We start from the raw sequence: 27,280 nt of genomic DNA on the forward strand, positions 1-27,280 counted from the left end.
AGCTGTTAAATGGGGCAGTGGGTCGTCTGGCGATCGAGGAAAGAGATACGGAGAGTGTGACGGCTGCCGGTTCATGCTAGTGGAAAGCCGAGCTGCTGTACTAATGAGCGGTAAAATATCCAAGGGTGTAAACAGGCTACAATGTAACACACTACCGATAAAGACGTAAAAAAAAAAAAAAAAAAAAAAAACAACGTTCAAGGCAGCAATGACGATAATAATCAATACATATAATAAATATAATTATGGCAATAATAACAATGATAATACATGGATGGCATGTTTGCATGCAGGCCTGCAGGACCTTTGAGCTGTTGGGCTGGATCCGAGAGGATGCCTTCTCGGGCACAGTGCACATGGACTGGCGTGTAGGCGTGCTGGGTTCTGTGAACCTCACTGAGGAGTTTGCTGCGGGAGAGGAATGACAACGGAGACCTGTGAGAGTAGCAAGACAGCTTCTATACTTCTGTATAGAAAGGGGTCTCAAAATCTCACTCTTAAGAAATCTTATACCATTTCACTGATTGTGTGCAAAATCCCACCCAGACCCCGATGTCCAGCTCCACCCCCTTGTAGCACTTTTTGTCTTCTTGTGTTCTCCCGTGGCGCGTAAGCAAATTTTTTCTTTCCCCTTCATATTAAACCCTAATTCCTTCCACCCATCCCTGGGCCAAATGGTTCTTTTGTTCCGTTTGCCGCCCGGCTTGGGGTTAGTCTTAAATGAAAATAAGGCTCACAGAATACTGAACGTCGAAATCTTGGAAAAGACATTTATCAGAATACTAGTGATTGGCACATAGCTAGTGCAATGGCTAGCAGGCTTTCGGAAAGGTCTACCCAGACCTGTTTGAGAGGCCGGGTGCACTTACACGCAGAGTCCGACATGGCAGTGTGGGAGGACTTGCGGGAGCTATGTGAGGACACCGACCGGGTCCTGCTCACTCTGGGCGCTTCCTGGCTGACATCCAGGTAAACATCATGACTCTGCTCAAGGCAAATATCAAGGAGAATCATAATTTGGTCAAAAAATGTACTCTCTACAGCAGTGGTATTCAATGTTTTTTACAGAGCCCTCTATTGGTCCATATTTGTCCTGACCCCCCTTCATCAAACACATACAGTACACATAACACACACAAGTATGCGTGTGTTATTTTCGGTTTCTACTGGTTAGAGACGTTGCTTAGTCAGCCATCAGGGGTCTTAATATCTCACTCTTAAGAAATCTTAAAATACTGAATATAACCCGAGTGAGTGACAATAAAATTTTATTTTAACGCTACTAGCAGTTATAAATTCCTCCATGGTTTCTCAATGTATGTAAGCATTTTAACATAACATTTGAACTTTTCCACTGTAAACTTTTGTTGCATTGCTAGTGTAGTGTCTGTTTTTCACACTCTAATTATTTTAATGTGTTAGTGTCGTACAATGTGTATATAATGTGTTCACATTATTTAGTTCTGTTTTTCTCTCTCACCTGTGCCCCCCCCATACAATTCCTGGGGGGGCACACCCCACAGTTTGAATGCCTTTGCTCTACAGAAACAGTTTCAGCCAAACATTATGTGTTAAAAAATGTTATCCACAATAAATGAGAAAAATAGTTTCATCACAGAATTTTTTAAAAAATCAAATTCTTATTGCAATTTCACGTCTGTTACATAAGATTTTTTTCTAGTACTATTTGGGAATTTTAGGATTTTTAGATTGTGGTGGTAAATATGTCAGTATAGTAAAGTATATGGATGGCAATTTTTTTAATTACAGTGGTTTTTAAGGAGCGAATGAGTAACGTAAATCAAAGGAAGGTTGTACTTAGCCTATAGACAGCTAGGGGTCTCTGTCAGGTTACCGTAAATTGATAAAGTCTCTCAATACTAAGGCATACAGACCCGTTGCCAAATTTTCATTATATTGAAAGGGGTCACAAAAGTAATAACCTCATGTTTTAGGAAGGTCTTCAAACAAAAGGTTTGAGAACCATCGGTCTACTGAATATAATCTGGATGAGTGACGTTAGAATTTTCAAAACAGGAAGTCGGAACCTTAATTAAGGAGGAGGAGGCGACATCAGACAAGGTCTCCTCAAGGCCCAGCTCCCTCCTCCGCTCCGCCCGCACCTCTGCATAGCTGTGAGGAAGGGATATTTTTCAGATATCAGGCTAAATATTTTTCTAAGACCACCTTATTTTAGGTACCAACCATTAAACAGGAAACAGGAAAAAGGACAAAGTTCAGAACTGAAATAACATTCACCTAAGAATAGTTACAGGACTCTTCCCAGACTGAAGTTATAGATTAAATGTTAAACAGAAAACAACAATTCATAAAAATTTCCTGTAATTTAAGGGAAGTATTTCATGGGAAAGGAATGTTTAAAATGAAACAAAGACACATACCTAAAATGCTTGTGGTACAAAAAAACTCTAATATCAATAAAAGTAAAAAATATATAAATGTAGATGTCAGGGAGAAGTGTAGTTTTCATTGCATTTCATTACCATTTACCAATACTTAGAGATGCATTCCTGTGCCTTGAATGTTTTTCAGCCTTTGCTGAATCTTAAACGTACAGACAAACTTCCTTAAAGGATTTATTTGAGCTCATTTCAGCTCACAAACCAGAGGTGAACACCAGGTGGCACTGTAGCACGGACGTTAGGCACTTTACCTGATCACAGTGTGGGTGCACACGATAAACTCTGGTTTGGAATTCCACTGGTGGTAGGTAATGTAGTAGTGTGTCTGGAGCCAGATCCACTGCTGTCCTTTAGTCAGAAAGCGGTAGTAGCAGGACTTCCCCTTTCCGAACTGCATTACTGAGGAGGAAAAGGGTATGTCTGACGTTAAGCTAAAACACCAAACATTTCAGGACGCCTTCGGACCAGCAAATGCCGACTTTTCTGAGTGGGATTTAACGCTAATTATCCTGAAAAACTCATCCTCATTGACATTTGGTAGCTGAAAGGTAGCTTTTACCTACAGTCGACTTATTTTGTCCTTTGGAAACAAGTCCAGTGGGGATAGAGGAAAAGCATGTCTTTGAGTCAGTGGAGAAGCTCACTTACATTGTTTGTGACATTCTGCTATTAGCTCCAAGTCGTCAACATGGTAATAATCATAGCCAGACGTTCCGAGAACCTCAAAAGGCAAGTAGCCAATTATAGGTGAAGCTCTGAAAGGAAATCAAGAAGCTGCTGTCATACAAGGTAACAGTTTCTTACTAAAATACATGTTAACAAGGTGCAAATGATCTGGGTCTACATGAAATTGCAAATGTCCAGTGCCAACACAACACAACTCACCATTCACTTTCAGCAATAGCCCTGGTCGAAGTTCATCATCAAATATTACAAAATCACACTCTTTCTTAATGAAATTTAATCTATTAAAATCTTCAGTATTCTGTTTCCTTCAGTACATTGTGACAGCGGACAGCTGAAAATGGATTAAATGACCACAGGATGTTGCATGACACATTTGTGCCTTTTAACTCTGGATGTTTTTGTTAAATCCACCAAGGGGGCTTCCTGAGAACCCATTCTGGTATTGTTTATTAGTCACTGGATATATGCTTTAGTGCACAGACAGCACTCAAATGAAGCCGGGGACTTGGGAAAACCTCATTTCCATTTTTACATTGCATTTTATTCATCTGTTACACGCTTTCATCTGTAGCACTGTGCAAATGAGGAAAAAGAGTAGGACCAGGCAGCATCTCTGGCAGAGCTGGGGTTAAGGACCTCGCTGACTAGCCTAAACCTTCGCACTGCCCCCTGGCAACGGTTTTGTCATTCTGACACTTTGAAGTGGCTCATTGTACTCAAAGATCTCTCTAGACTAGAGAGCGCATCCCAGTTTCACTTCCACACTTTCCTCACATCATAAACAGACCACAGTTTCAACATAGAGATGTTCCTTACAACATTTCACAACATGGTCAAGGAAACATATGCTTTAGGACATATGCTTAACAAAACCTAAGAATACATACATACACCATTATGTAATACATAACGCTTCAATACAAACCATATACCCTACAACAGACGGCTTTCTGTATGCGATTTGGAAACAAAAGATTTACCTATGATCCAAAAACAAGAACTTCCATTCCAGACTGTGCCTGGAGGTGAATTCATCACATGGATCTTCAACAGTGCATAGATCCTGGGAAAAACAGGCAAACGCAAACAAACACAAACGAAGAGCAACAAAGCTCAGATGTCACACAAGTCATGTCAGGTGAATCTGTGGAACTTTTCCAAGGTGAAATCAGCACATTCTCAAATGTTGTTTAGCGGGCTTCACCTTTAGGAACTGTGGCATGGCCAGTCGCACCGTCGCCACCAGGCAGATCTGCTCGTCCAGGGAAGCCTGCAGCGGCCTTGGCATGACCAGGTCAAAGCCGTTGCAGGACATCGTAGGCACTGTGTGTCACACACATGGGGCGAGAGTTAGTCTCCTGGGGCTTTGACGATTCAGCTATACATGAGGAGAGGTTTGGGTACTGAAGCGGCGATCTTCTAACCATCCAACGAGATATCAGTGACTTTTTGTAGAACTGAAGGAATCCTAGTTTGTTTTTATTGTGTTACTCTTAATTTCCATATGAGCTAATGTTAATTTGTGTTTTTTGTTCTTAGCAAACATTCACTTAATACCCAGATAAACCATTTTAAAAACATTTCCTTTGACTATCTAAGACTTTTGCACTGTAATGCATATGATAAAATCAATCAATTTCAATATAACAATATCAATATTTTAATCAATATCTATTTATCATCTTTTGAGTGCAATATTCTCTGTTCTTATCGGCATATTCACCCACCTATTTATCAATTTTATATGTCATATTTATTTTTATACAGATTGTTGTATGTGGTTCTGTGTACCGTCTATTTTTGTCTTGTTGTGTTGGTTGTGTAATGTGTAGTCAAACAACTTCCTTTGGATTTACAAAAGTTTTTTGATATTTATACCCAGTTATTGTGATATTGTGCTTATTGTGATATATGTCTATTTGTCTATTGTAACACTTTTTAATTTTTTTATGCATGCAAATACACTAAAAAGTGACTATAAAGGAAATATGATCCAAATCTTATCTGATCTGAATCTGATGATGGTGGAGTATGTGTTGACTGTAACATCTACTTATGACTCCCTCTAACCGACTGCAACATACCTGGCTGGTTTAATAAAGCAAGAATAGAATTCCTGGCTTTCAACCACATGGAAATATCCTCTAAAGTTGCAAGGCAATATTTTAAGTAAAGAGATGGAAATATGTTCTCATGCACATTGTAATTTTCCAGTCAAACGGAGGTCTTGGCATTAGCTTTTCCCTGGTGAACATGATATGAAAAAGTCCTTTCAGTTTAAAGACACTCTTCAGGGTTTGGAGAGTAACATCGGCATTTTCATGCCGTCTTATGGCATGTTCTGTGCAATTTCAACAAATTTAACAAGTATGTGTCATTAGGGTACTGAAGAATCCACCACATATTTACCACAAGATCATCGGTATAATTTCTGAAGTCTGTCAGGCACATCTCACCATTAAAAAGACCAAGATTCACTTGGTAATCTCAAAGAGCCAGTTCAGATCCTGACAAGGTTTAATTAAGCACTGGGATAAGTTAAACACTCTGAAAAGCACCAATGTAATTAAATTTAGTTTCTTATTAGGGAAATTTTCCTAAATTAATTAAAGAACAGATAATATATACTGTACAGGAAATAAAGTAAGAAATGTTTATCACTGCAGAGAAAGCAGAGCTGCTTTAGGAACATTTTGTAACTTTTGTAACTCTAGTGGATATAGAAAATGGATGGATGAATCTCAAATGACTGGTCAACAGACATAGCACCTGGTCAACAAATTTTCAGCTAACAACAAGATTGATATTTCCATGCTTCCACATGTATAAACACACACACACTAATATATATATATATATATATATATATATATATATATATATATATATATATATATATATATATATATATATTATAAAATACATTTTTTATTTCACTTTTTGGCATACAGTATAAATACACTTACCATAGTTATGAAACTTGAAATCGCCAACAAATTTCACATACTCATAGGTAGGGGGCTCTTTTGGGTCGATGTTTCCTCTTGCTAAGTGACAACAGAACTCAATGTGTGACTCATCTGAAATGACAGGCAGTACATTTAAAGAGGGAAGCCATTGTTATTGCAATACTTAACCAGTAAACCTTTCATAAAAAAACATGCCTATTTAGTCAGTTACAATTAAATACCATGCGACAGCTCCCCCTCTCTGTGACTGTAGACGGCCGCATACTGTTAAATGTAATAATGTGGTTACTGCTGGTTAAAGAACAGTCTGCGGTCCTATAATTTTTTTATTCATACAAAATTACAACTTAAAAGAAAGTACTACAGGATGAATAACAGATAGCAATAGTCAACATTAAACTATTTCAAGTCCCGCCCCTCCATTTAAGCTCTTGTCAGTTTCAGATGGTCTTCAGCCAAAATAAATAAAGGAAAAACACTAGGACTAGACTCTCTCCAAACACATTAATTTATACTGGTCTTAGTCATCGTGAATTCTCAAACGCAGCCTGGAACGGAACACTTTCATGTGCAAATTATACAGATGTGATTCAGCAGAGGAAGAGGCTTACATACGGAGACAGCGAGGGAGGGGTGGAAGGGGGTGAGATATATAAATATGTCATTTGTTCATTGTCCAGACATTCCACAAAGTTTTAAAAGAGTTTTTTAAAATAGTGTCCCCTCTTTGAAACAGCAAGTTTCAGTGAACACTACACAAGCAAAAACAACAGGGCATTAAACACGCAGTGACTTACCCCAAAATGAAAACTGCCTCACGTTTGCAATAAAAAGCCCTTAATATTCCCAAGTCTCTAGTTAACCGTGTTATGCAAATTGCAAATTAAAAATCGAGTGCCTTTTGGTTGAAGTAAACCCAGGGGACAGGCTAGCGAGGCTGCTTTTAATTTAGACATTACTTGCAAATCTCGGTGGTACTTGTGCATCTTCTTGTATTAGGGCTCTGTCGCTGTTTATATCTGATGGTATTTAGATATTGAGGATTATTTTTGCACTACAGCAAATAAGAACTGTGAATTTCTGTACTGTGACATCAGTTTTGTTTATTGCTTCGACTCCGTAATCCGAGTCCTGGATTTTATTGGCAAAACAAATCAATCCAGTCTGAACTGACGCTGTTATTGCTTGGCACCGTGGCAGAAAAGTATAATAATGTTCCAGCTGTGTTACGCTGACGATGAAGGAAAGACAACAATGCCTTGTTTGTGTCCACTTATTACTCTTTAATGAAAAAGATTTTTGCCACACATGACACTAAGTAAGTGTTTCAGGTTTTTTCATATGATGTTTCTGATTTTCCAACTGAACAGTGTCAGTATATTCCAGATGTTTAGTAAAATTCAGACTAATAGCACTTTTTAAAAACTTTTTTAAATGCCCTTAATTCACAGTGCTCTTTAAACATTGTTAGTAATGCTTACAGAATGAAGGTTTCGGAGCCGTTTCATTTAGCACCAAATCTCTCCGCTTTGTGTGAACAAAACATAAGCTGTCAGGCATGTTCGTATGACAACACCTGCAAAAATATCCTGGCTCCTTAATTAGACACTTGTCCCATTGTTCCCAGTTTTCAGAGGCATATTGATGAACATCGTAAAACACCCGAGCCGTGGCACACTGTCAGAAGACCAAACATGGCGGAAGACAGTGCTGGGTTGACAGCATGAAAGGCCAGAGAGGGTTGTGGAAAGAATTAAAAATGGTAGAACTAGCTATATTCCTCGTAACTCAATCTCAGGCACTGCAGTAGGGCTTTCCGACATTCTAATGTCTGCGGAGGGGTTTATGTTGTGCAAAAAGGTCACAGACTGGTAAAACAACTGGCAGACTGATCTGCAATTTCACAAGTTTAACGCCTTGTGAGATTATTGAGGGACCGCAGAAGACCCTGATAAAGATTTCAGTGCTTTCTTATACATTGACGCCATGGTGTTCCATATCTCTTCCGCTCCCTCAGCACCAATGCAATTAATACTCCAGATTACTATAAAAACCAAAACTACTAATAGTGGATTTAGTTTAAATGCTAACAAAAGGGCAGAATGTACATATACTGTAGATAGACAGATTCCTTATGCAAGATGATCATTAGCAAGCCAATAAACTTTGTAGATCGGATGGGTGAATACAAGTAATTAATCAGCATTTTAATGAGAAGAAGAGCCCTGAAGACAAACTGACATGATGGATTTAACATGCATCACCTTGCCTGTGCAGCCGTCTGCATGACTTGTAGGTATTTATGCAAAATTCCTTTTAATACGAAGGACAATTTCCATCTTATTTATGAAAGCATTCATTCAAGAACTCAGATTGCACTACACTCACACCAGACCTTCACAGCAATAATGTATTAACTTCCAGCGATCCAATAGTTTTTTAACCTATTTCAAGAAAGTGTCCATAATCACTTAATACAGATGTTTTCATGATAGTCTGCTGTGACGCTGCCCTCTCCACACTGTCTAGTGTCAAAGAGAACAGCTGTGGTTTTTTTTCCAAACCAGAAAGAGGACCAGACAGCCCTCATGCCAATGTTTGTCTGCCTAGAGACAGAATTAAAGGCAGTTAATGCAATCAGCAGTCGGCCTCGTCTCCAACATGGAGAATCACAGCTCTGGGGAAACTACAGGGCACTGGCGGATTGAAACGAGGGCACTTACTGTCCAAGTCAGGGGTGACGGGGTCAGTCATCAGCATGTGGGACGATAGCAGCTTGTAGACCTCCCCATGTTCTCGCTCAGGGAGAAAGTTCAAGATGTTTTGGTCCACCATATCTGACTGATACAAAAGAGCAATCTGTCATGCATTTAATGAGCAAATGTGTGAACTACATGAATTCATGTATACATTGGTAAAACGTCTTTGCTGTTTGTCAGAAAATGTGCCATAAATATTATGTTCAATTCTGTTGTCAGAGTCGAGGTTGCAGTAAGACAGCTACACAACAGGCAAGCAGCAGGAACGAGAATAATGGAATCGGCATCTGTGTGTATGAAATATATTACTAAATGTGAATAACGGATAACACATGAATGCACAAAATGGGTACATTTCATTGTCATAACGACTTGCAGAAACATTCCATTTTCTCACCTTTATATTCAAGATGATAACTACACTTCACAAATACTGTTGAAACTCTAGATACAATCTTACAGCTGATTGAACATATTTTGGCCACAGGCTAATGGTACCAAATCCACCATGAAAGAAATGTATCCGTCAGCTATAATGGACCTCTAAGGTAGCTCTTTCTTCCTCCACGTTCAAGAACTTCAATTAATCAAAAAACAGACAGCAGAATGCCACACACTGCTTCAATAATCCTGCCCAGCCAGTGGGACCAGATAACACTCCATCAAAGGCAGCCAATGCTGCGAGGTTGTTAATGCTTCTTCGGAATCCATATTTGGTATTTTTATTCTACACGAATTGGACAAAACAGTTAGGAACAAGAATTAAATGTGATGTTGTTTGGTTTCTACCTCAGAAAACCAAAGATATTCTGAGAGATTCTGCACACAATGAAATGTGAATATTGATTAAGGTAGTATTTTTGGATTATAAAATTTATTGGGCCAAACCACGGCACTAAGATGGCTATGATACATGTAATTATGGTATTCGCAGTGCTAATGCATAACTCAATGATAAGATCTGCATCTTGTGCAGATGGAGCTTAATTAACTTTTAAGTTTCTTTTAGGGATGGAAAGATTCACCGATTCAGTGCACCGGTATAAAAGGTCACAATGCGATTGTCCCAATTTAAAAAGCCTGTACCAGATACAATTTGGGATGAACTCAGGATGCATCATTTTAACATCTTTGCATCAGTAAAATCCAATTTATTAACATACAGTTATTAGTAGATGGCCTATGCCTTTATTATTTAGAAATGTAACCAATAGTTTCTGACCAATAATGTATTAATATATTTAGATTCCCTCTCTCTAAACTGCTTCTGTACCTGTAATGAATTGCATAGCATCATATTCTTTTGCATCGCACCGTATTGCATTGATTCACATTGTGTTGAATCAAATCATATTGAATCGCACCGCACTGCAATAGCAGTGAATCATATTGTATTGCAACAGTAGTTGCTTCATATGTATCTTTAATATAGTGGATCGTTGGCGAAGCATGGAGAAGTGCACTGCACCAATCAGAGTGATGGAGATGCACATCCGTAATTTCTATATTTATCTAAGCAGTTTGACATATTCAGCTTCTGGAAGATACTTCAGACACATGTACTTAAAAATCTAGGATAATAAAGCACACATTTAAACATAAAAAGAAGCAGCAAAAATGTTATTTCACTGTGAATTTTGATCACTTACTTTGCCATATAACCTGTTCAAAAGCTGCCCTTTTACTCATGAACCAGTTTACATATCAAAACAGCTTTGATTTTCTTCTCTCCCTTTTTTCTCCAGGCGAACTTTGATATTCACCATATTTCTCATTCAAATTGCATAATACCTAAAGCATAATTCATACAAAAATGCCGTTATAGAAAAATACGCCTGTATAAGATACGGAAAGTACAGCATTCAGTCACTAATACTCCAGTTCTTTGATGCATAAAATGAGCATTTGCACGTAGATATCCAACACAATACAGCTACAAAGATCTGCACAAGGAAAAATGATTCCACTATCAAGTCATAAAAAAATGCAGGACTGTCATGTTTGGTTTAATGGATATAAGGGTACAGCTGCTTCAGATGTTAAACACTATGGCCTAATAGCCAGATTAGCAGCTGCTCATCAACTACATTCTTCCCCTAAGGTCAATTTAAAAACAGATTTGTAAGATGGGGGAAGGCATGTAGAAATGTCCGGGGAAGAGGAGATGTCAGGTGACAAGCCCCTTTGTTCAAAATCGGTCTGCTTTACATCACCGAGAATGAAACAAATCTAAGAATTTATTTTGGGAATATTAATCAGTTAACAGTTTGCTTATTCAAATCTCTCACGTTTCACATGCAGACGTATGTTTGACTGATGCACTGCAAATGGTACGAAGAAACTCAAAGACAATGACTCATTTTTTCATGCATCCTCCAGATTCTTGGAATAAGCTACGAATACTGACCATTAGCGCAGGCATCAATATGAAATGCGATTCAGACTCTCTAGGGTTTATATCTTCATTTTTAAAGATCCATCTATTTAATATATAGTTACAATAAATATACAATAAACATTTAAGCCAAAAGGCTTCATATAAGGCTGCCTGGTAGCTAGATATTTAAAAAAACGTGCCTTAAAAATATATAGTACTGATTCACTGACAGGACTTTTTTGTTTTTGTAACGTGGGATATGAAAGATTCTTCAGCTACTATAAATTCAGCAGCTCGGTGATGGAAACAAAGGGAATGTGTCCTACGGTCACGAGGTTGGGCAATAAATATGATTAACTGCTGCTCGCAACAGTAGACCTCTCACATGCCACAAACAAATACATCGCCCACCGATGCCAGGCAAATTCTTACTTACCGGCAAGTGACCAATCAAGGACGAAACGCTGTCAGACACATATATTATGTTGCCATCTGTCGTGAGAGCTATGAGAAAACCATCTAAAGCCTACGGAGGAGAAATTTAAAAAGCGCATGTAACGTTATATTAATACATATTTACTGCACAAAGAGTAAAGAGCATTTCATAGGTGAAGAATGGGCTTTTACTTCTAACATCAGCTGTGTGAATTCTTCATTGCAAAGAAAGAGCGGCTTCCAGTCCTGCCGGATCTCACGTGATTCGGTCTGAGCGGTGATCTCTAAAAAGAGAGGAAAGATGAAAAACAGGCCCAGAATACCACTTATGTAGCGAGTCCAACAGACAAAGCCAGTTCAAACTCTTTCCCAACTGCAATAAAAAGACTGTGCCCGTTACTCTCCCTACACCACTCCCCGGGAACTGGCATATACGCAACACCCTTAACAACAACTTCATATCCTTACACAGCTAGCACTGCGTGCATAATATGAAAAATATAAAAACCCTAGTGACCTCTCTTCCGATTAGTCAGCTTTTGGGTGTTAGAATTCAGTTTCTGGCAGTTCAGATCCTGCGGGCTATAACAAAATACCAGTAAACCTTTTTGGCTTTTCTTCACCAATGTACAACATCTTGTGGTGGTCCACCTTCTGCCCACGTCCACCATTACTAATGGCGGTCAACAATCTCCCAACCCTGGCCAGACTCTCTTCAGCTTTCTTTAGCACAAGTATTCCGGTACTGTGACAGCGAAACCGAAACAACTCAATAACTTCTACCGGGCCAAACAGTACTTCACCGCCAGATTTTATATTCTCCTTTACCTTTCTGCTTCTGCAGGAAGTCAATGGTTCGCTGTAGTACTGTGGATTTGTCCATTTTGCGGGGATAACCTTGGCCCTGAAGCATGGTGCACAGCTCCTTAATGAGAACATTGAACTGATCCCTCCTCTTCTTCTCAGATTTGTTGCGAGACGCCCTTTTGATAACAAACAAAATACTATCTTACTAAAACAAGAACAGTGAATGAAATACAGTGGCCTGCCAATTGCAACATCAGATGATAATTAAACCCTATAAACATCATTCACTTTCTCTGAATGCTTGTGAGAAGGGCTCATTTGACTTGGCCGTACATCCATTAAAATAATTATCCTTTCGAATTATTGTAATACATGTGATTTTGAATAAACGATCTGGCCTTCATTTCTGACATAAGCTCACAGGACACACAGGGATCAGACCTCAAGAAATATTTTGTATGTTATTAAATATTATACCACTAAAATAATTAAACGTACCTTTTCGCCCTGTCTTTCTCATCTTCTTCCAACAAATCATCCATGCAACTGCTGGTACTGCAAGACGCAAACACATTACATGAAAACATTATGTGACGACACATATATCAGCTGCCAAAACGTTTACATCTTACACAGGTGCTTTCAACAACTGTAGGTAAACCTGTGAAGATGTTACCAATAATTTAAAGCTTTTAAAATGCTTCATAACAAAAACACATCCATAAACCGAAATGATTAATAATGTTTCATTTCAACTAATTATATAAAAATAATAGAATATTAAAAAGCTAGTATAAAATCAGCAGGTGACCCTGCTGATTGCATGTCTGTCGTAGTGAGTGACGATCGCGGGAAACTCACTCCCATTCTCGACGTCTCGATGGACAGCAGCTCTCGAACTCTGCCAGATTGTCCATCCTCACTCCCAGTCCCATCCGGACCCCCCCCGAAGTCCAGCTTGTCTCATTCAGACTGCCTGTGCTGGGACTGTCCACAAAACGGCCCGGTTCTTTAGCTTCCGTCTACCACGCCAGTCGCAGTTAGCCGCACAACTGAGGACTATGACCTGTGGAGGAAGGCTGGGGATAACCAGAAAGACCTGGCATGAAGTCCCAGAGCAGGAAACAGGACCTTTGCTGTTTTTTGTACTGAACCAGAGAAAGGGTTACACAGCACTTCCTGTGAGAATCTGCATACATCAGCCAAGGTACATTTTTTACCGTGTATTTCTGAAAAAGAAAGGAAAATAAAAAAAGATCTACTGTACAGTAGCACTGCCAAAACCTATTAACCACAACAAAGACAATAATCAGCACGGGCTATTAGTTCGCCTGATAATTATGCTTTCAAGAGAAAAACCACCTTTTAAAAAAGAGCGACTCTTTTTTGCAAATATTTAGGTCATCTTAAAAACCATCACTTATCAAAAATACACAACTCCCTGCTTAAACATAATACCATTCTGTCCCAACATTCACATTCTACTCAAACATAATTGCCTTTTTCTTCCATTTCTGTGACTGGACCTTGTAACAGTGATCCCAACACAAAAACGTAGCACACACTTCACTGTAAAGGCAGTAACTGCGATGGGGTGACAGGAAGTGAAATGGTTAACGCACTAGAACCGTCACCAAGAGGTTGCCAGGTCATCTCATCCTTATATATACTGCTTAACCCAAACTGGCTTATCAAATCCCGATGTATAATTTTTTTAAAAAAAAAACATAGAAACTAACTAGGAAGATGGAGCAAAGACATAAAAGTAAGCTAGAGTGTCACCCCACGCATCCCAGAATACATACTGAACACTTCAATACACTCCATGCATTTTTAGATCCTTCTTGCCAAGCCACATGGTGTTCTGTAATATTTACTATACATAACAGCAATTTACACTCTAGCTTTTAATAGAATTTTTAAATAAATCTAGTTGCAATCTCAATCTAGAAAATAGAATGAACAGATCTTTTAGTTATCCTACTGTTGCGTTAACAGTAATTCATGTCAGCCGGAATAATCTTGTTGGTTCCTAGACAGAGCGTATAATGAGATGTTAGATTATCAAATGGATGCAGAGCTCGTATGAAGGAGTGTTATATGAGAAAGCACCTGACCCAGAATGATCCCGAAGGCAGAAAAACAAGTTAATTGACCTTATTTTAACATTTAGTCACAACGAACAGGATCAGCAAAAAAATAAAATCTTGATTTTGTTTGGCAGGTTCAAAAAGCAGGAAACCCGCATCTGCTCCTCATCTTTGAGTGTCCGTAGCACGGTTAAACTAGTGCACAACTCTGAACGCCCGCAGAGTTGCGAAAACAGCCGAATGATTCTTGCCTTCTGGTAATTTGCATGTTGTGCACTTTACACGGTAGGAAGGGAAGGTTTAAAATAGACAATGCATCTTCCCACAGTTGTGCATGCGTGGGTAGCCACATGCTTTAGGATTCGTTTCACATACTGTAGTATATTTGGCCTTATTAATATAAATCAAGAATGCCTTATATACTAAGTAATAATCTCCCGCACAGAAAGGTTTGCATGATACACATAATACCGTATCCTTGAATTAACTAATATTTGAACAGCGTGCAAAACTGGGAAAAAATTTGATCTTATCAGGTAAATCAAAATTTAACGGAGACCATGCCAAATGTATTGGTTTAACACTGTAGATTTTACAAACTAGGTGAAGTTATATTCAGAGGTTAGATATACAAAAGAATGAAAGAAAAAAAACTAGCTTATAAAGTAGCCCGACAGAGCCAGGATTCGGAAATGCTGATTTGAACCTCTCCTCACCCACTTTAGCACCACGGATTAGAACTTGCACATCTTCCTTGTTTAATGTAAATCCTGTCACTGGAATACCGAAATAGGAATACTGATTTAAACAGCTCAGCACAATGATTTACCGGTAAGATTACATACAGGAGGTGGAGGTGAGTGTGATCGCAAAAACTCTGCAAAGCTTCAAATTTTACTCCTCACTGGCTTCGGGTAAAACTCAGAATAGAAACATTGCAGCTAGAACCTGAAGGTGACTTTTCGTTTTTTGGAAAACACTATGTTTTTTTATTATTATTTATTTACTGCACATCTCCGGATACTGAGAGTATGAGCTGTAGATTTCTTATAACAGATTAATAGTCATGCACAGAACCTGAAGAATGTCACATTATTTCAGAATGTAAGTAGGAACTTGTTTGAGTACAAAAGGAAGCAGCATTGTGTTTTGCTTCTAATGAGTGAAACAGCTTCACCTTTTCATTTCTCACTAAAGTAATTGCACATTTACATTCCACATTTAAGCTCTGCAGTGAGTCTTGGCATTTCCTGTGTAACATTGTGCACTAGACACATGAAATACACTGACTGAAAAGTACCTAGAGACAAATAAGAAATTTCCCGGTCACGAAGACTTTCCCCCTAAAAATATGACCATGTCTGAATACATCATGGTCATTAGCGAAAAGGGCAAGCTGGTTGCAAAGAACTATGGGACTTCAACGTTCCGTCCATGTCGGTCTCCCTGGTGATTAAAAAAAATGCTGCAACATAGTCTGCAGCAACAAAGAAATAAACTGTGTGAGATCCTGTTTATTTGCTGTGAGCTCTGAACAAATAGTTCATTGTTCAATATCTACCTTTTAGAAAACAAATTCTTTACTGTGGTCATGGGATCAGGTGGAAATTCAAGAAAGGCCAACATGGTATGAATTAGCAGAGTTTTACATCTGTTCCAATACTGCATTGTTGTATAAAGGCCTTTATCAAAGTCTGTATTTTTTTCTCTCTCTCTACATTGAAAACAAATGGAGACACTGAGAAAATGAGAGCTCGTTGAGAATTCATTCGATTACCATACCAGCTTTGTAGATAGCATTTAGCCGTGTTTTGTAACGTACATTCCTTTGGACCGTGGTGTTCTGGTATTGCTTTACCCGCCTGGTATGGCACCACTTTGGTTCACAGGGGGACCATCAAGCCTTCAAGTAAACGTCTTGCACATGTTATGACTCGTGTCAGGGTTCTCATTGCCCAGAGAAACCGGTGAGTGTTGAAATGTTTTTTTTTTGGCCCTGCTAGCTTATCTGCATTTCTTCTTGTGTTTTTCGCATTCTTTTCTAGCGCTTTTCTGTTTTCACCTTTAAAAAACCACTGACGACATTCAGATGCACTGCAAAATTCAGTAAGAAATTATTAGAAAAGCAACGATGTTAATGGTACAGCTGCAAATACATGCTCCTGAAAACACTGGAACATATTTGGTTAATATATTCAAAACCCGTACAGGCCATGAATCTCAAAAGTTAATACGGCTTCAATAATGAGTGGAACAAAACAATGTGTCGTAGCAGGTAGTGTAATGTGCTACGTATTTTCATCCGGTCCATTACAGGAACAAGCCGTATGAATCAATGAATCAGCCATTAATACAAATTTGGGATCTGAGCATTAAGGAAATTCTTGGTGTGGTTCACAAATCACAGGAAGTACCAATTTGGCAAAAGCAGGACAAGAGTAAATTCATATTCCGCCTTTATAATGAATCAGATTGACTTGCAAAAAACAAACAAGCAAATAAATGGAGTCTATTGTACAAGACTACCATCTTTGTTCTTCCACTTTGTTGAATGGTAACAAGCTTGTTGATCCGTGCAGCAAAAACAAACCATTTATCATTTGCATTGTTAAACTGCACCCCCTCCATCTTCCAGCCAGTCATCTTGGACAGGGTCTAGAGTGCCTGTAGCCTCACCCAGTTAACAGAGTACAAGAAAAGGGTTCATCGTAGATGGGATGCCATGACACAGGGCACACGTACTCATACGCTACAAAAATCAGCAGCTGCATGTATTCAAACTGGAAAAGGAAAACGAAAGACCCAGGACAGACTTAAGATATGAAAACTTCAGGCCCACATAAGGAAATCTGGGATTCTGTCCTCAATACTGGAGGATTGAGCCTCTAAGCTGCCACGCCCCAGCAAATGAACAACTTCCAAATGTATTTACAGCTTGTGCTACTATGTCCACAAAGAATATATGTTTGCTGATCTCACGCGATACCCCCCCCCCCACACACACACTCTATACAAACAAAACATTACGGAAACTCACCCTAACACACCTTGTTTTTGATACATACTCGTATAAGTCTACATTGAGAACTGAACTGACAATTTATTAATTTTCAGAGAGCAAAAAATACAGTTGGCTGATTTAAATTTAAATAAATTCAACTGAGGGACAACAAAGTAAAATTACCCCCACACCCCAAAAGATACATTAAACACTTAAAGACCACTATGCTATTGGCCATGCTACACACAGACTACCACAATCAGCTGTCCACTCGACATTTGAATAAATAAATTCTATGCATCCTTCAACCACTTATCCAGGACAGGGTCATAGGGATCTTTCAGCCTACCTCAGGACACACAGGGCACAAAGGTATTTTTTAAATGCCACCTGTTCATTTACTTGGACGAGGTCTGTCTCATTCTGGCTAGAGCTAAGGGGGGAATGGGTGATATTTTATGTTTGCTTTCCCATGCAGGAATTATTTGCATCTGCCTCTCCTGTTTCTTGATTGTTTTTATGTTTACGGGTCTCCCATCTTGCAGATGCAAAGTCACCGCAATGAAGCGGTTTCCATAACAGGAAGATAAAACGAGAGTAATCATTCTGTTTTCTGTTTCTGTTATTGTTTCCTTATTGCTCTCTTTTACCATTTTGTTCCTCATCCCTCTGAATAACAATAAATAAAAGCAAGCAGCCATGAGAAACTTCCTGTATGACCTGATGTTTTCCTGCCACTAAAGAGAACTGATACATGCCAGATTTTTCAGAAGGTGGCAAGTCAACTACCTCATATCCAGCAGGCCAGGTACTGCGATACAGTTCCAAAAGCCACCTTCTTTCTTCATCACTCCATCTTTCTTCTACAGACAATCCAGTGCTCTCTAGTAGAGAAACTCATGATCAGTTGGAGTTCGAATGCGGTGTTCATGTTCCTCTAATCTTCGGAATATCTTTTATGATAATTTTTGTTGTTTTCCCCACAACCCAAAGGACTTGTCCGGTTTACTATTTAAACATACAGCAGGGGTAGGGAACCTGATCTACGGAGAGCCAGTGAGGGTGCGGGTTGTTGGAACGTCCTCTCCATCAGCCAATAATAAAGCAGTGGTTTTCAGCTCCAGTCCTGGGAACACAATGTTATTGGCTGATTGAGAGGTCATCTCAACAACCCAAACCCTCACTGGCTCTCCATGGATCATGTTTGCCACCCCTAACATAGAGTATAGTATCTTAGCTGACTCTTTTATCATTACATTAGCATGTTTTATATTTAGATATCTTTCACAACTTGACCTCCCCTGATAACTCTAGAGTTACAAATTCATGTCCTGTGCTAATATGCTTTTGGCCACCAGGATATACCCTTTCCTGCACCCCATTCTTCCCAAAATATACTGAAGAAAACCATGTACTCAATTTGAATAAACTATTATTGAATCCAGCTAAAGAACAGAAGATACTGTGAGTTGGACTTTGCATTTCCTAGGACTACACGTTTTGCAGATTTTACCCATGCACAAATGACAGGTTTGCAAATTTCCCAGTTCAACTCATTCTAACATATCAATTACGAGTTATTAAATAAAAAAAAAAATGGACTTGTTGGACCTCAATAATCTTTTTAGTTGTTCTTTTTTTCTTTTTAGTTTTCTTACTCGAATGACATCACTACACTGAACATGTTTCCAGTTGGGACACTTCACACTTGCTATGTGTAAACAATGTCAGAAGGAAACCTTTGGAAAACCAACATATTTTTTCATTTCAATGTCGAGATCACTTGTACGGTTTCAGCGGCGCAGACGGCATATTGAAATTCTTGAGTTGCAGGCAATCAGTGAAAGGGACTAATTATTATGCAAAAATGCAAGGAACCAGTTGAAAATGAGGGATTCTGTCGGTTAGAGAAGGGAGTGTGATCTTCCGGTCTATCAGCATTCAGCCGACTACCCATCAAGAAGAAACAGAGATTAAAAAAACCTACAACCAACACAGCTATCATCCACTGAAACCGGCACATGGAGTGTATATTAATCAAAATCTCATTACTCACAGATGTTGCAAATTGTAATCCTTACAAGCGCTTGACTGGCAAAAGAATAACATGCTTTTCCACCAATCAATAATATTTCTTCATATTATGAAGTGAAAGTGATGAATTGTCATTGCTGATACACCACAGCAACAAAATGATTCCTCTGCATTTAACCCATATGTGACATAGCAGTGGGCAGCTATTATTTTAGCTCCTTGGGAGCAGGGCATGGGGGCGATACCTTGCTCAGTTTATCCGAGTGGTACTTTGCTGGTTAGGGATTCAAACCAGCAACCTTTCAATCACAAACACACTTCCTTAACCATTAGGCCACAAAAGAAGACTGAAAATTACCTATGAAAACTTGCATTACAATTACATTTCATTGGTAAGTCAACGGACTGCTAGCTATAAAGCTGTCCCTTAAGGAATGGAGGAAGTAGCTGGAAGTGGCAACTCATTCATTTGTAGTTCTGATGGACCACCAGAACCTGGTGTACTTCCATGAAGACTGAACCTCAGGCGAGCTCAGGTGGGCTTCATTCTTTGCTCATTTAAATTCCAAGATGAATGCTCTCTGCAGTTTGAAACCATTTCATAGCCCTACTTCTCCAGAAACCTACTGAGACTTGCTTGTGTGAACCTTCCATTTCACGAGAGATCATACGTGGTCTCCAGGAAGACCTCCATACTAACCTCCTCTCAACGAGACTTGTGTCCACTTTCTGTCCCCAACTGTCATGTGTCACTTTCACACCACACAACAGGGACTAGGACCTTCATGCTAAATAAGCACAGAAGACGCAAAACGTTTGCAGGCTAAGCATCACATATACTTTGACATGAAACTACACTGCCACACCAAAACAATAGAGGATAAGTCGTTTTATTTGTTCATTGTGGGGATCGATCACAATCAAAAATGAGACAGAACCTTTTATTTATGTTTTACTTATGTGAATCGTGACATGTTCATGATCCTTATTAATTCTGGCCAGCAGATCAATTTTTCATTTTCTACAGAATAACAATGATGTAATGTTATCCCGCTAATAAGTGCTGGCAAGCTTCACCACCAGTGCCAGCAATTTGTTGGTTAGTGATCAAATTTTCCGATAATAGCTTTGCTATTTTGCTATTATTGCGAGATGCAAGCAAAAAGAAAATCTATTAATTGATACATTAAATGTAACTAGGGTACAAAAATGATTACATCTGCTTAATTTTTGTCCCACTACATCTCTTTTTCTGCATTTCCACCCAGCTTCCAAGTTAATGCCAGTGCTTGTGGTCAACCAGTCAGCAAACTATCACTTCAAGCGTCTCTCCAGTAGTTTGTGTTTGAACAAAAAGTACCTAGTCTGGAATAGGTATGAAAGCACCTTCTGTCCTCTCCTACTCGTGCCTAATTCAGGGCTCCACATTTATTTCCAGCAAGCTCACCTCTACCCATCTCTAAGGAACAAAAGTCTCATATAGCAGTTCTTCTTTGATAAAATTTATATATATACACACACACATACATATAGAGAGACACATGGGGGCGGCATGGTGGTGCAGTGGTTAGCACTGTAAGCGGCGGCATGGTGGTGCAGTGGTTAGCACTGTAAGGGGCGGCATGGTGGTGCAGTGGTTAGCACTGTAAGGTGCGGCATGGTGGTGCAGTGGTTAGCACTGTTGCCTCACACCTCTGGAACGCGGGTTCGAGTCTCCGCCTGGGTCACATGTGTGCGGAGTTTGCATGTTCTCCCCATGTCGTCGTGGGGTTTCCTCCGGGTACTCCGGTTTCCCCCCACAGTCCAAAGATATGCTGAGGCTAATCGGACTTGCTAAATTGCCCGTAGGTGTGCATGTGTGAGTGAGTGGTGTGTGAGTGTGCCCTGCGATGGGCTGGTCCCCCATCCTGGGTTGTTCCCTGCTTCGTGCCCATTGCTTCTGGGACAGGCTTCAGACCCCCTGCGAACCAGTAGGATAATCGGTTTGGAAAATGGATGGATATAGACACACACACACAATTTACCACTGTAAACATATTTATACGTTTGTTTGGGATATAAGAAGAAATTGTTTCAGTCTGAGGAGCATAATTGCCTTGTGATTGGAGAGCATCCTGTTATCCTGGGACAGTCAATCTTGGGGATATCGTCCCCAAACTAATGGCCAGACTCATCAGCTGATTCAGGAGACTGGATGTTATCTAAGACAGTATTCTTCCTCGAGACAGACTTGGGCCGGTATTTCTCTTCGGCTCTGAATTCACAAATACATACTTCAGTACAATTATCCCATTTTCCCCAGAGTGTCCTACGCTACCAGCCCCCACCTTTCCCATGGGAGTCAACAACGTCCCAGCCATTGATGAGTGATTTAGACGGTGTAGCCACGTGTGGGAGAAGGCCCCTGTTCAACTGCAGAAGGCTGTACAGACAAAGAAACAATTTGCTGTCCGCCACAGCCACCCTACCCCGCTTGTTGGACCCTAGACTCCAAGTCTGGTCCACTCAGGACATCAGGTTGCCTCTTCACTCAGCCACAATAACCACCTAAAATTTACAGTTATCCACCTGATACTGTAAATTTCCTACTCCTCATTTTCCTGTTTAGACTGGTGTAGTATAAGCCTTTGAATCAGCCTTCCATCCAAGCCAAACCACCCCCTTCCTCTAGATGTCAGTGGTGAACCTGCTGCATATTCCTTCAGTGCTTTGTTGGGCTCTAGCAGGCCAGGGAAATTATTGTCTTTAAGAGCAGTTTCGGTACCAGCCCACTATGCCCTGGAAAATTCCCTGATTGAAGACCTGCACCTCTCCAATTCAGACTGCCCTGCTCCTCACTCCTGTAGCCACCTGCAGAGTAGGTGGTCTAGGGTTTCTGGGCCACCCATCGGGAGGGGCAAGTGCTGGCTCCATCTCTGGATTACCTGCACACCTATGACTAATAGACTTGTTTTATTAGTGGTATATATTATGACCTAGTTTTTACAGTCGTCATCTCTTCATGAGGTATTGTGTGTTTCACAATACTGAGCCATTCTTTTTATGTCTACTAGATCTATCATTCTCCTAGCTCTTCATCTTGCCTTTTGGATCTGGTGATTTTTCTCCCGTTTTGCACTTATTGACCCAGTGACATTTTGACAGTTGTTTGGACTACAGATTTTGGGATTCGGTTCTCCTGGTTTGCCATTACTTGTTCTATGATCTACGGCCTGTGTCTTGGATTGCCGTTTTTTCAGAACCAAACATTGTGCTTCCACAACTGGATCCTCCCTCGTCCAGTTTGTAGTTCAACCTCTTGAAGTAAAGATATTTATTTACATTTGGTAACTGCTAAAAAATAGAAGAGACACAACAAATACTTTAGCAATGGCAGAGATGGATACAGCCGTTCTGAGTTAAGTTCTGTACATAAACCATGTGCTTTTCTAAACCTTCCCCCTTCTTTGTATCATCGCATCTACCAATGACAAGCGCAATCCTCTATACGAAATCCAGCTACAAAGACTAATTTGAGAATATGACTGACAGAAATAAGACTATAATCTTCCAGATTCTTGAAGCCATTTAAGCGGGATCATAAGGACTCTGGGGTTCTGTGTTGTGAGTCCAAAGCACAGCTGGGTTTGTGCTATGGCACTCCTGAGCAAAATATTCCAGCTGTTCGAAATGGCTGCAGAGATTAACTCAAACTGAATCAGATGTGAACTATATAGGCAAAAAGACAAAAATCACACATACAAATTACCACAAAAGCAGTACTATTTTTAAGATTATCAATCAAAAGGTTAACTGGCCGAAAGTCATCTCTGGATCTGCAGTTAATGTTTTCGATTTGAGCTGCATTATTGATAGTAAACTTGCATATTTAACATTGTTTAAGAATAACTGCGGGGTCATTCCATTTTATGCATTAACATTATTTGTTAAAAAAGTATACTCTCTCCACAACTATTTTTGTAAGCTATAGTTTCTTAGTTTCAATTTGTATGCTATTAAAGCAAAGCAATATTTACTTAACTTACTTTGCCAGTATGGATTCTCATGTTCACCTGATATTTAACATGACCACATGAACTGACTAATTAAAATGGGTTCTCTGTGGGATATATTTATGAATGCAAATTAGTATACATTATCACCTGTTGTTGCATGGATATTATACATATTGAATTAATTATCTAACATTGTAAATATTTAGTTACCAAAAAACTAAAACACTTACTACTTATTTCTGAAACATGAATCATCTGTGAACTTGCACATTTACTTGCACGTTAGCAGCCGAAGCATACAGCAACAGTAAAATCACAAACAGTCCATACAACACCTCACTAACTTACAAAATACACTTTACATTCTATGCAAAGCCTCAGTAAAAACCTATGCATCCTCTCAAAACAAACCACAAATTACATACAAAAGATTATGCTTTATAATTATTAGGCCAATAATTTAAAAATTTCATATTAGTTAAAAAAACACAAACACATAAACACACACAATGTCAACATCTCATCTGAAATATCCATCCATCCATCCATTTTCCAAACTGCTTATTCTACAAATAAGGATAAGTGGGGGGTCCGGAGCCTATCCCGGAAGCAATGGGCACAAGGCAGGGAACAACCCAGGATGGGGGGCCAGCCCATCGCAGGGCACACTCACACACTATTCACTCACGCACCATTCACTCACACACGCACACACGCACGCACACTCACACACGCACGCACACTCACACACGCACGCACACTCACATGCACACCTATGGGCAATTTAGCAACTGCAATTAGCCTCAGCATGTTTTTGGACTGTGGGGGGAAACCGGAGTACCTGGAGGAAACCCACGACGACATGGGGAGAACATGCAAACTCCACACATGTAACCCAGGCGGAGACTCGAACCCGGGTCCCAGAGGTGTGAGGCAACAATGCTAACCACTGCACCACCATGCTGCCCCCTTTGTAAATCATATGAAGCCATATTTTATTGAAAATAGAACAAAGTTTCATTGTTGTATCACAAATATATGATCAATTTCAATTTGATGCTGCAAAGCATTTTAAAAAAAAGTTGGGACAAGGTAACAAAAGACTGGAAAAGTTGTGCGATGTTAAAAAAAAAAAAAAACACCTGGTTCAATAGCTCACAACTAAATAGGTTAATTGGCAACAGGTCAGTAAGATGATTGGGTATAAAAAGAGGCTCCCAGAGAGGCAGAGTCTCTGTGCAGTGAAGATGGGGAGAGGTTCACCGCTCTGTGAAAGACTGCGTGGGCAAATAGTGCAACAATTGAAGAATAATGTTCCGCATCATAATAATAGGGAAATTACGGAATTTCATCACATACAGTGCATTATATCAGGCTCAGAAATCCAGAAAATCCAGAGAAATCTCCATATGCAAGGAACATAGCCGTGATCTTGTAGTCCACAAGCATCACTGCATTAAAAACAGACATGATTCTATAGTGTAAATCACTGCGTGGGCTCAGGAACACTTCCGAAAAACCACTGTCTGTGAACACAGTTCATCGCTGCATCAATAAATGCAGGACAAAACTCTACCATGCAAATAAGAAACCATATCTAAACATGACCCAGAAATGCCACCAACTTCTCTGGGCCCAAGCTTATTTAGGATGGACTGAAGCAGAAATGGAAAACTGTCCTGTGATCTGACAAATGACAATCCCAAATTCTTTTTGGATATCATGGACGCTGCGTCCTCCAGGCTAAAGAAGAGAGGGACCAACCAGCCTGATGTTAGTGCCCACGGCTTGGGTAGCTTGCACATCTGGGAAGGCACCATTAATGCTGAACGATATATACAGGATTTGGAGCAACACATGCTGCCATCCAGATAATGTCTTTTTCAGAGAAGGTCTTGTATATTTCAGCGAGACAACGCCAAACTGCATTCTGTGTGTATTACAGCAGCATGGCTCCGTAGTAGACGAGTCCGGATGCTAGACCTGCATGCCTGCAGTGCAGACCTGTCACCCACTGAAAATATTTCATGCATCATGAAAGTAAAAAAAACAAAGGATACCCAGAACTGTTGAGCAGTTCAAATCCTATATCAGGTGTACAAAGTGTTGTTAAAAGAAGAGGTGATGCAACACAGGGGTAAACATGCCCCCGTCCAAACGTCTTTGAAACGTGTTGCTGTCATCCAGTTCAAATTCAGTATACATTTATCATAAAGCAATAACATTTCTCAGCTTCAACATTGCATATGCTGTCTTTGTCCTATTTTCAATTACATCTGGGTTTATATCATTTGGAAATGATTGCATTCTGTTTTTATTAACATCTTACACAGCGTCTCAGCTTTTTTGGGGATGGGGTTGTACATGCCATTTGTCAGCAAAGACGCTGAAGGGTCACATGGGTAGGCATGGGTCACTATGACGACACAATCTCAAGATGTGCTGTTATAACAGAACAGTTTAAAACCGCCAGTTATATCTATAATACGGCAAATGAACCGAAAGAATGCCCAAAAAAATCAAATATTTTGTATATTATACAATGACATACATACTTAGTATAAATGATAATAAACTGTAACTTAGGTTTAGGGATCTTGCCAGAAAGGAAAATTCCTTTTTAAACTAAATGTTTAGCAGTAAACACTATTTTACTCACATGTGGATCTAATTCTGACAGTCTTCTGTTTTCAGAAGGAACAAATTAAACCTCTGCAATGCATATATTTATCTGGGTATTTTTATGAACATGTTTTCTTAAGCTATTCCAGCATATTACACAAATTGATTTGAACAACAATAGTGTGATAAACTTTTGTCTTACAGACGCCTTCCCATAGGCCTAATGGCTGAGCCTCTGCATGTGCTTTACAATAGCTTGAATTATGGTCTCTGTCTTGTGTGATATATGTACTGTGATGAAGGTATATGAAGGTAACAGAATACAATAAACTGTTGGAAAACACTTCATTACTGTAATTACTTATCCGAAACAACTTAGTGAAGAATAACTGTAAGCACACCCGATATAATTAAACACTCTGGTTATAAATGTAAATTTTCATTTTTTTTTTCTCTTGTACAAGTTACATTCTTTGTTTTTAATCATTTTTATTCATAAAACTTGCGCGTAAAAGTGAACTTAACTGTTACGAATCTGCAAAGTTGGCTGTATTCGGAACATACGGAAAGACAGAATGTTATTTTCTTCTATATCAAAACCATAGGATTAGTATGAGTTAACTGCACATCATGGGTTTAAACTTGTGCTTCACTCTTCTCCTTATAGCCACCTAAAATCATTATTAAACGTTATTTACGTTTAATGACGTGTTCACAATTAATCATTAATCATATAAATGAACATAAACCACGATAAAATGGATTTAAAAAATCGTTATTTTTTCCCGTTAAATCAAAAATACTATATATTAACATTCCAGTCCCGCATCACTTTAGCATGTCATATTATTATTATTATAGTAGCTGTACATTACATATACAACTAGTTAGTACAATATGACCTGCTGTAATGAGATGAAAGATATTGCAAAAACAAATGAACAATGCTTCACAGAATCACGATACACGGGAATTACAGGAAATATTTAAATAATGTGGCGGGTGAAACCGCAGTAAGAATTTGACTACATTTATAAAAACAGCTTTGTTGGGTTCCCGGACACCTTCAAAATATACAGCA

At 39.3% G+C, this 27,280-nt stretch overlaps 1 protein-coding gene across 6 annotated transcripts in view; it reads right to left on the minus strand.

Moving 5' to 3' along the window:
* LOC125750952 (neuronal PAS domain-containing protein 2-like) overlaps positions 1-27,280 on the minus strand; it is a 58,668-nt gene that overhangs the window by 8,861 nt on the left and 22,527 nt on the right. For 4 of the 6 annotated variants that reach the window (XM_049029332.1, XM_049029335.1, XM_049029331.1 and 1 more), the window contains exons 2-15: positions 13,319-13,536; positions 12,956-13,012; positions 12,479-12,633; positions 11,843-11,934; positions 11,652-11,741; positions 8,803-8,920; positions 6,077-6,190; positions 4,315-4,433; positions 4,091-4,173; positions 3,072-3,178; positions 2,675-2,822; positions 2,049-2,133; positions 870-984; positions 305-408 (exon numbers count right to left, since the gene is read on the minus strand). In XM_049029332.1, coding sequence (XP_048885289.1) covers positions 305-408; positions 870-984; positions 2,049-2,133; positions 2,675-2,822; positions 3,072-3,178; positions 4,091-4,173; positions 4,315-4,433; positions 6,077-6,190; positions 8,803-8,920; positions 11,652-11,741; positions 11,843-11,934; positions 12,479-12,633; positions 12,956-13,012; positions 13,319-13,392 — 1,461 coding nt within the window. In that variant the 5' untranslated portion in view covers positions 13,393-13,536. Of the gene's footprint in view, positions 1-304; positions 409-869; positions 985-2,048; positions 2,134-2,674; positions 2,823-3,071; positions 3,179-4,090; positions 4,174-4,314; positions 4,434-6,076; positions 6,191-8,802; positions 8,921-10,487; positions 10,630-11,651; positions 11,742-11,842; positions 11,935-12,478; positions 12,634-12,955; positions 13,013-13,318; positions 13,537-18,337; positions 18,433-27,280 lie in introns of those variants that run through there. The other 2 variants (XM_049029333.1, XM_049029336.1) reach the window with 2 other exon arrangements.

Source organism: Brienomyrus brachyistius, chromosome 10 (assembly GCF_023856365.1).
Source record: "Brienomyrus brachyistius isolate T26 chromosome 10, BBRACH_0.4, whole genome shotgun sequence".
Classification (NCBI taxonomy): Eukaryota; Metazoa; Chordata; class Actinopteri; order Osteoglossiformes; family Mormyridae; genus Brienomyrus; species Brienomyrus brachyistius.